The sequence below is a fragment of the Elaeis guineensis genome, chromosome 6 (assembly GCF_000442705.2).
Source record: "Elaeis guineensis isolate ETL-2024a chromosome 6, EG11, whole genome shotgun sequence".
In the NCBI taxonomy this organism is placed as follows: Eukaryota; Viridiplantae; Streptophyta; class Magnoliopsida; order Arecales; family Arecaceae; genus Elaeis; species Elaeis guineensis.
The window spans coordinates 15,929,914-15,940,968 of NC_025998.2; the positions used below are offsets into that span (position 1 = coordinate 15,929,914).

The following is an 11,055-nucleotide window of genomic DNA, read 5'->3' on the forward strand; positions in this document are numbered from 1 at the left end:
AAAATGTATAGAAAAAGAAACAACCAGGGTTACTGAGTGTCCCAAATAAATGTGACTCCTGCTGCATCAACCAAATAAGATGATGAATATTTTTAATTAAAAAAAATAAAAAATTATGATCATTCATCAACAATGATGATGGAGGTGGCAGTCAATGACGAGGGCAGCAGTCAACAATGACGGCGGTCAGTGATGGAGACAATCTACAGTGACGGTAGTCGACGGTGGAGACAGTATATTGCTGTCCGATGTCATAATATTAAGATAATATTGAATATAAATCATAATATATAGATTTTTAATAAATTTAAATTATTAAATTAAAAAATATTTTAAAATTTAATTTTATATTATCAATAATTTTATTGTCATATCAAATATGTCAATTAAAATTTTTGATAATTTTATTATAATATTATGTTACATATAATCAATATTATCGATAATTTAATAATAATAATTTATTTTAAAAATAATTTAAATTATTTTTTAAAATTATCTAACAATGCATCAAATCCAATCTCAGATCATAAAAAAAAAAAAAAAAAAAAGAAAGATCAGATTATTTTGGAACAAGGTCATGACGTAGGATACCCTTCGTGATTCTCTCAAGGACACCAAACTTTACCTAATAATTTGTATTAGTCCTTTTTAATTCTTAACGTGTTCTTCGGCTCCAGATGTAAGCTCCAGGCGCCGAGGAAGACAGCCCTCCACTTTCTCCGTCCATCCACCAACCAAATGGAATGACCCTATAAAACCCGAAGTTTCGGAGCTGCCGGGTACTCCGCTACGAAACGTACCGCTGCTCTTCCTTTCCCCCCTCCCCCTTTCCCCTTCCCCCTTCCCTTCCTCCTCGAAGATGCTAATGGCAGTGAAATCGCTGGTCTCCTCCACTCCTTTGCTTCAAATTCCCCGCCACTCCGTCCCCCGATCCCTACGCTGTCGATCTCTTCTCTCTCCAAAGTCTTTGAAACTCGGGCTCTCGAGCGATGCGCCGAGGCCTCTTGCTGTACGCGCTCGCGCCGCTAGCTCGAGCTCCGACGGGCCTGCTTCGAAGGGCTCAGTGGAGATAGCGGATGGAGCTGCCGTGTCGTCGATCTCGTCTTCTTCTGCTTCCTCCGCCATCGATTTCCTCACGCTGTGCCATCGCCTCAAGGTTGAGAACCGATCTATTTGTTGTTTCGCTGAATGATATTTTTTTTTTTATTTTGTTGCTTCTGGATCGAAATGCTTATTTTTAGATTGTTTATATTAGTGGTTGTTTTTAGTGGTTTGCGCTTGGTTGCAAATTAGATTCGTTTGGGGACTGTTGCGGTTAAAAATGGATTTGCAAGCTGATCTTATTAGTGTTTTGATCATTGGATTCAAGCAAATTACATGTGTGAGAGGTTCCTTGCAAGGGCTCAAATTTGACATATGAAAGGAGGAACCTCTTGTGTGATTTTGGTCTTGAGTACTTTCAAATGCTCAAGTTTTGAATTAACAAACATCACAAAAGAATAGGCAATTCCACAAACTAATGACGTGTGTTGTGAAATGATAGGAATAGCGGACAATCTGTTTGCCAATATCCAACATTTGAGGGAAAAAAAAAATGATTTGTAGAAATAATGATGAATCATAACCATGATAAACAATATTTAAACCCAGATGGTTTGTATTTTGTCATTCATTCGGATTAGTACTCATATCTTTTGCCATGTGGAGCATCTTAAAGTATACTTTATCACCACTTGCAATGTAGTAAATTTAGGTCCCCTACAGCTCCTTCATTATAGGATAGGAAGCGCAAGGAAATAAGGATGGTAGTAGCAGACTGCAGGAGAGCTAGAATAGGGGTTAATGCAATTCTAGTCTCATTTGCAGACTCTTGGACCAAGTTCCAGTCCTGATAGTTTGTAGGTTTCTGTTATTTGTGACAGATGTGCTTGCATATGGGAATCTAACTTCCATAGTTACATGCATAATGTCAGAAATGCAAGCATAACAAACAACTATGCTTATTGATTTGAAAAGTAGATTGATGAACGAGAAAAAGACCCTAACTAGACCAGATATATTGCTGGAATGATCCATGTCCCTCCAATTCTCAGTTTGATGTTCCTCCTCTTTCTTATCACCCTCATGGCATTTTGTGAGGTGGTAGTGTCGCTCCTTATGGTGGATCATGTAAAGATGGTAAGGAGTCAGCTGAAGAATGTGCATGAGTGGGAATTGCACTATTGAACTTTGTTGTAATTCTTCATGAATCTTTAAGTCTTTAAGACAAAGACAAAGTTATGGCCCTCACTCTGGATCACCCACAAAGGCTCAGGTAATCCATGAAACACTGATTCAGACTACACGACCAGGGAAGTATAAAATTTTGGCAAATGGTCCTTCAATAATACGATTTGGGCACATGATTCACTTTTTCATTTTTTTCACATGTCATTGTGGAACAAAGCCCTTCTTTTCTTCATGTTCTGCAATGCATTGATCATGCCATGTTTGTTAATTCTATAAGGTGCATTATACTGTGTTTCAATTTTTCAGTTTTCACCTGGTTGGTGTCCATCCAAGAATTTATTTATTTTATTATTGATTGAGATGCTCTCTACCATATGCGATATCACTTTGTTGTTCAATAGTATTTCAATGAATACCTTTTTATGCAGACTACAAAGAGAAAGGGATGGATCAACCATGGTATAAAAGGTCCTGAGTCGATTGCTGATCACATGTACCGCATGGCGTTGATGGCTTTGATTGCTGGTGACCTTCCTGGTGTAAACAGGGAAAGGCAGGGCATAGTTACAATATTTTCATCTTTTCTTTTTCCAGTGAATTATTTGACTTTTTAAATACATCTTAACTAATTCAATTATATTTTTGTTTCTTAATCTTATTTTATTTTTTGATATTTAAAATTGTTTTCTTAACAACAGTGGTAATGCTTCGTTGTGTAAATAACAGTTATATTGCTTAACCTCCCAAAGTTACTGTTAGAGATCAAACAATCTATCTTATATCTATTTGTCGATTTCCTTTTTTTCCTCATGTTCAAATTTGATAGTTCACTGTAATGCTCTCAGCAAATTTGTTTGATGCTCTGTTCAATCTACTTCAGCTTAAGCCAGACCAAACCAGCTATGTACAAGTTACAACCCTTATCTGATGTATTTCTTTTTTATTTTGCACATATTCTATTAGCCACATCATTCCAATGAAAAAGCAGATATACCAGTAGAAAGCATTCCAGATATTGTTGGTTTTTGGCAGCTAATACCTATATACTCTTGTCCATTTTGCATTTTTCTTTTCTGTATCTTTTGCCCCCATTTGACCCAATTACCTAGTTTTAAGTTATTAGTACTTCTATTTTCTGTCTTTCATCCTGGGTCACAACTACCTTTGGAGGGATAATAAGCACCAAGGAAATTTAAGGAGGCAACTCATGTAGTGCAATGGTGAGGAACCATGAAGCTCACACATATTGGTCAAGGGGCTGCATCAAGATATTTGTAGGTGCATAAGGCCCATATTTAGGTGCTAAAATCTGCTAAGAAACTCAACGCATCAGTTGGTTGAAGATTTGGCTTAGACTGTCTAAGCAATCCATGGTCTGTTAGGTGTTGGTTCGATGCTTAATAGCGGGGATCTCAGTTAGGGTCATGCATCTGCTTGGGAATCTCTCCCAAAGCTTATCCTTGCACCCGCTTCTTAAATGTTCCATGGTTCAAAAATTTAAGAGATGTTTCTCTGTACCAGCATCTGAATCTGCTCCTGCACTAACACCTGCTCCTTGTAACTAAGGTGCAGAGAGAGGGTACAAGGATGAGTGTCTACAAGAGGTCAATGAATTGGAGAATTATGTTGGCAAATGGAATGTAAATTGACAACTTAAGTAAGGTATTAAAATGACAGCAATAAGGCCTGCAATGTTGAATGATTTCTGAACTTTTGGGAAAGAAGGGTCCTAGCAGATAAACATGATGAAAGTGAGAAACTAAGATGGTTGTGTGAAGAAGTATGAAGGAAAAAAATAAAGGATGATATATTAGATGACTAAGAGGAGGTGTCCAAATTGCACAATTTAGGGGGCAAAGTGATGGAATGTTGTTCAATTATCACAGGATGTAAAACTGATATTCTCTGACAGTAGATAATCTAGAATCTTTGTTCAAGAGTTATGAAAGATGAAGGATGACTTATGCTGAGATGCATGCCAGTTGTGGGATAGGATTTGGGTAACTTGCAGTCACTTGAGGTAGCTTATTGGCAAGGCTTTGATTATAAGAAAATTGAATACCACAAAACTTTGGGACACAGCTTGATGGTTGGGGGTATGGTTATCTTATTCACAAAACCAAACTAATTATATCTGTATATATGTTTTTCTCGTTCTTGTAATATTATAAATTTTTTCTTGTTCTAATTGTGATTGGCTGATTGTAGCTCTTTCTTTTTCAAATTAGGTCTATTAAGATTGCAATTGTGCACGATATTGCTGAAGGTAATTGGCCTTTACTTTGTCTCCTTGATTGATTTTTATTTAATGATAATTGGAGGTTTTTCTTTCAAGATTGAGATTTGTCTAACATGTGCTTTAGCCTTCTTCATGAGTCAGCTTAATTCTCAACTTTTTATATTATAGTTCTTGCTTGCATCATGATTGTTTTAAATTTCATATCAGCTTACTCATACTTGAAATGGACAACTGGTTTTGACAGCTATTGTTGGTGATATCACACCGTCTGATGGTGTGCCTAAAGCAGAAAAGAGTAGGCGCGAACAGAAAGCTTTAAATGAAATGTGTGAAATCCTTGGTGGAGGATTGAGGGGTATGTATCAGGATTATGACCTTGAAGAACCATAATTACCTTAGTACAAGCACTTAGCATGATTTGTGCTTACTTTGCTATTTGCAGCTGATGAGATAAAGGAACTTTGGGCAGAGTATGAGAACAATTCATCCATTGAAGCAAGACTTGTGAAGGATTTTGATAAAGTATTAGCTACCTTCCATTTGTCTGAACCTCTGCGTTTTGTCTTAACATAGTGGAAATTCAATTCTGAAGGAATTTAGCTTGCATCTAAAACCGATTGATTTGAATGTTATCTACAAAAATTATTCCTTTTTTTGATAATGGCTTCTTATTTCGCACCCATCATTGCAAGACCCTGTGATGGAAGAACAATTGTCCCTTTCCTAATTCTTGCATGAAATGATCTTTTAACATTAATATGTTTTCATGATATTTACTAGATCTAAATTGCATAATTAATTGGTTAAATCTGATGGTTGTGACTGTTAAGAGGGATGAACAGACACAAGAGCAGAAGGGAACTGTAAGCAGAGACATTGAAAAATCTCTATTGTTGTCCTTGATCCTTATTATGTTCTCCAAGTCATGAATTTAAATAGCACATAAAAATTTGACGAATATAAATGTTCTTTTATAAGGATAACTTTAATATGAGGTAGATCAATCTGTTTGTCTATTAGTTACAATTCTGTGATTTTATCTTTTCCTTTTTGAGCAACTATGATTTTATCTTGAAAAGGATTGTTCATGTAGCTCCTACAAGATTAGCTTATCAAACTAGCACCTTGTTGTTTGATGTAGTCGTTAAAAATTGTTTAGAAATCCATATTTGTGCTGAAGAGGCTATTTATCTTGAGTAATATGGTGGTAATGTGCTACCCCCAGGGTTTGAGCCTTGGACCTCCACCCTTAGGAGATTGGTGCCAACCATCTGAGCTAACAACTATTGGCTTGTTTGGGAGACATACGCTTCCTATTGACATATTACAAGAAGGTACATAAAATATATGCCCTTACCTAGCAAAATTATAAACAACATGTAAGGATTGCTGAGATACTTGATTGTTTTATGCATCCAACCCAAGAAAGTGGTCCAAATTCAGATCATGAGTTGGATTCTTTCAGGTTGGAAAGGTTTTAAGAAATAAAAAATTTCAGTGCAAATTTCCATTCTTAGCTCCCTTTTTCTGCTTATTTCTTCTCTGCCTGAATAGTACCCTTTTTCCAATTACAATTTTGATAAACACCTTTTAAACCTCTTCCTACATATAATTAATTATATGATGTTATTTAATTGATTACTATCTAATCCTGAAACCCATGTATCACGCAAACTAGATCCTTTTCTTGTGGTGAATTGTAAATTCGTGAACTTACTAGCAACATGGAAAGAGAAGTGACTCTATAACTGCTTTTTTCGTCCCTATTTCCAGCAAAATATTCGACTAGAATAAGAAAAGTAGTTAATACACCAAGATCGAGTGGTATCTGAATAATTAGTTGAACTTAATTATTCCGTTCGTCCCCTTTTAGTGGCAATATATCTTATGTTTATCACTATGATGACTATCCTCTGGTTGAACCCTCCATTTCACAAAAGATTGTTTTCTTGCAGTTATTCTGAACTATCATTTTCCTGGGGAAAAATAAAGAACTTCTCTTGGTTTTCTTGAAGAAGCATTATGTCAGTACAGTATCCTGCTTCACATCCTTTAATACGAAGTGAACCGGATAGAAATAGTTTGACAACAGATATTTTGTTTCAATCAAGCTTTAAATTCTTCGATTTCTTGTTGCACTCTCGTGAAAACACCTTGCAAGTTGCTCTCCAGGACGTTCAACAACTTGTTATCAATTTGCAAACCCCAAATTTTATAAGTATTCCTTCACTTTGCAGAAAAGTTAATACGCTGACATACACGTAGATGTGATTTGTGATCTTATACAAGGTTCAAAGTTTTGATGCCAATGGGTGTGCCAGCCACCAGCTAGCAGATGTGTCATGTCTTGCTGAAATAAAGAAAAGAAGATTCGGTACCCCTTTTAAAATTATTTATTTAGAGTAATAAGTTAACAGATGCCATGTCAACTGGTATCAGGTGGTGGTGCATAAATGCTGGCATGTTGTGATACAGGACAGAACTTTAGACCTTGATGTTATTTATACTCTCTTTACATTCAAGCAGAGAAGACAAAAGATGGGTTTATAGAATAAAGAGGGAGACTGTGGGAGGAAAAAATAGTGCAATACCCTCAAAAGAGACTTTATGCTGGCGGAGCTTCTGGAGAAGCAGTAAAGGGAAAATGGTTGTTTAGGGCCAGAGTTCGGCAATTAAACAGCCTAAAGGCTAATATGTAAGTTTGGTCTTATATCTAAGCCAGGGGCAGGTCTGAGCTGAAATTTGGGCCAAAAGTCACATCCTATGGCAGATATTACTTGCTTTTTTCAGAGCATGCAGCAGACTAGCCTTTTTATTTCAATTTAAGAGTCCTAGATGGACTTAAAGGGAAATTTTATGGTGGTTAAGTTTACAAAAGGGTTTGGTGGTATTAAAGGAAAAAAGGAAACTCTTCATAAGTATGATTTGTGTGTATAAGTTCTGTTTAAGTATACGTTGAATTGGGAAGTCTTCAAGTCATAAAGATTTAAGTTTGAAAGTTTTAGGTGTTTCCTTGTAGGGGGTTATTTCTTTTTATGCATGGAATCCTCATTGGACCCAAATAGGTAGCAATACCCCAAACATGTGACCATCCAACAGCTTACAATCCCCTCATGTATGGTGTGAGTACTATTTGTATTATAAAACTGTATAAGCAAGTAGAACTATTTCTAACATCCTTTTTTCTAAAAAAACATGATTTATATAGGATATGCACTAACCATAAGCATCAACTTATGGTACCACTACTGAGGGGTTGCTTTTCCTTGATTCTTCTTTTTGACAGAAAAAAAAAAAAAGAAGTCCACGATTGCCATCTTATGTTATGACTTATTAATTGCAGTTCTTATTGCTAACAACCCTTTGTTACATGAGTTAAAGAAGCATATAGAGATCCATTGCCATATTTCTGGCTATCACAACCGTATTGGTTATTTTTTACTGGACCTTCTTGTCTCAATGATTCCATCAATTTATTCACACAACAATGTACAATGCTAGCCACCTTAAGCTTGAGGGAATGTTGTGAATATGTTCCTTTTTTTTCCATACATATATAGTCCTTGTACATGTCCATATGCATTATATTATGTTAGGATATGCATATTATTAAAGCCCCCACTCTAATATATGTTTATATTGTTGGTTGTTGCCATGGTTGAATTTAACATTCAATCCTTACAAACTTAGCTCTAAAACACAAGAGTGTTGAACTTCTGTCAATAGGTTCATGCACATAGACTGCTGGTTGTGAAGCTACTCATTTTAGCCTGTCCTTTAAATTCTCTGACATATGCTGTAGTAATTTTATGGAAGATCAAATGTCATGTGATTGTTTTACTGATTCCAACAATGTTTCTTCTTTTTATCCTTAATTTGTGAACTCTTACCAGTGACCATTTAAACTCAGGTGGAAATGATTCTCCAGGCTTTGGAATATGAAATGGGTAAGTGGTTCTTTTTTTTCTTCTTCTTCTTTTTTTTCTTTTATTTTTTTTTGTGCATAGTCTATATGTACATAAGCACATATCTGAGAACACATGCACACACATGTATACATGTATGCCTTCATGGATCCATATGTGTTTTCTTATCTACTATAACATTAGACGTGTTGCAATAACCACAGTGAACTACCTTTTTTTGTTTTTTTGAAGTGAATCATGCATTTTAGCTTGCTCTGTGTAGATTACATAACTCAGTGTATTGACACGTAATTAAGAGTGTATATGGTTATGTCCTCTGTGCACTTAATCTATCTTTGTACAGCTTTGCAATTAATGGTGTATGTAGTAAGTCAAATATATGATTGAACCCTGTAAAAATAGTGAATTGTCTAAAAATAACAGAAAATGAGTGTTACAAATATTTGAAGTTTTGAACGCTTGAAAAACAAATACCTATTTTATCCCCTGCAATGTTTCAAATGAGCAGTTCTTTCTTTAAAGCTGTTTTCACTTTGTTTTAACAGATATATGTTAGTTTCAGTGCTTGTTCCGTACATTCTTGTGAACAAGCGCTATATTCCCCAAGTACTCTTTATGTCATGCCTGGACCATTTATACTGCCTGTATGTTTATTTCCTGGTACTAAAGTTGTGTTATGCCACGAAATCTAGATAAATCTTGAAAACTGGGTGGAAGATCGTAAATGTCTTGCTTGATCATGCGTGCTGTCCAGGTTACAGATGAGAGGTGTGCTATCCTGTCACATTCTTAATCAAATTGTAATGTTGGTCATTCCAAAGTGATCTGTGAAAAATCCTTTGTTGCTACAAACTTCAAGCCTGCTGGAACTGTCATGTAGCATGTCACGTTTAGCTGTTCTCTGATCAATACGATATATAATGCCTTGTTGCGACTTGTCTGTCTCAACCAAGGTTCACAGCCTCGATACTAGACCCTATATTGGCACCGTGTTGATAATGTCAGTACACTAGGAATGAGCATTGTTTCAGTGTATTGGTACATGATATGCCCTTCGTACTGAGTATCGATTTGGTGCCAGGATGCCATGTATCCGCCGGTACTTTAAACCTTACTCTCAATGATATTTTTCAGAACTGAAGCTATCAACTCTTCCAATGTCTGAACTATATTTTGTCATATTGTTTACTCTGCCTCTTTTACTACAATTACCAGAATAACTTTGCAGAATTGATGACTCTTATATGCAAGCTGTTTAAATCTGCTAACCATGGAAGACAATACTTTTGAAAGCTCAAATGCTCCTGTCAGTTTCTTGGTGCATCTGCATCTGTGCTACTTTTCTTTTTCTTTTTTCTTTTTTTTTTTTTGGCTCTTGTAAACACATCAATAATCTAGTTTAGTTTTTTTTTGTTCGATTACATAGCTGTCATTCCTCCATCTGAGTTGTTCTTTTCCTCCCCTATCTTATATTTCTTGCAGAACATGGGAAGGTCTTGGATGAGTTCTTTCTTTCCACGGCAGGTAATTACCTGTGTAGTGAAAATGGTCATCCTGAAGGCAAGATTTTTTTCCCCCCGAGAAACGCTTAACATTTGCTTTTAATATATGGTTTGTGAATCCTCCACCTTGCAGGCAAATTTCAAACAGATGTTGGGAAGAGTTGGGCAGCTGAAGTGACACTGAGGAGAAATAAGAGGCTAGGAAGACAGGCTAATTCCTCAAGCACAGTTGATTGTCAAGAAAACTAAGGTTCCAAGCCTTGCATTCTGGTAGCTCATCTACCAGACAATAATTATACGGTCCATTGGTCGTTTAGCAAACTCCAAGCTGTATGTGGCCAACCCAGACGCCCCTCACGCCAGACTGCTGAAAGGACGTTGTTTTCTTTGTGAAAATCGAAACTTATACCAAGCACGGGAGCCAGTGACAGGGAGGACATCTTGATATGGCTTTGGCAGTTTTTTTTTCGTTTCTCAACTGATCATCAGTTTAGGCGTATTAAGTGCCGTAACAATAGTATATACACAACATGCGATGTAAACCATGACTGCCGCTGGGCAGTGGTAGCAAAATGAAGCACCAATATAATTTCTTTGATATACTCTCGTCACGAGCTATGCATCTCTGACTCAATATGGACCTTGGTATTTATTTGATTATTAGTAATATTCTTCTAGTATTTGAAAATAAACAGATAGGGATGATAATTTTAGCCAATTCATTGGATATCCGATCTAATTAAAAGTCGGGATGAATATGAATTTTAGAAAAAAATATTTGAAGTGGATTTATGTTAGGTACCGATAATGATGTGTCCCACCACTAATTTGATATGATATAATTTAAATTTATTTTTTTTTAAATTATAATTATGTTATAGTTTTACATAATTAATTTTTTATCCGATCTGTCCGAACTCTCTTATCCATTTAATCCGATCTGACTTATATCTCGATTCGCTTTGACTCGATCTAAGACGGATATAATTATGGAGATTTTTAATTGTGGGATGAATATTGGATACAAGCAGGATATGGATATAATCGGGCTTGGTCTGTACCCAGTTTGTTGCCACCCCTACAAGCAGGTAATCAACTATATCTCCATCCATTTTATCCACCTCTCCTACCCTCAGCACCAACCCCCTCCTAAGGA

The 11,055-nt window shown here is 36.1% G+C and overlaps 1 protein-coding gene across 1 annotated transcript; it reads left to right on the forward strand.

Moving 5' to 3' along the window:
• Positions 1-662: 662 nt before the first annotated feature.
• LOC105047108 (uncharacterized) lies at positions 663-10,510 on the forward strand. The gene is made up of 8 exons (XM_010925918.4): positions 663-1,159; positions 2,661-2,785; positions 4,461-4,498; positions 4,716-4,826; positions 4,914-4,993; positions 8,382-8,418; positions 9,880-9,921; positions 10,033-10,510. Exons 1-8 carry the CDS (start codon positions 863-865, stop codon positions 10,146-10,148), a joined length of 846 nt encoding a protein of 281 aa, XP_010924220.1. The 5' UTR covers positions 663-862; the 3' UTR covers positions 10,149-10,510.
• Positions 10,511-11,055: the final 545 nt, after the last annotated feature.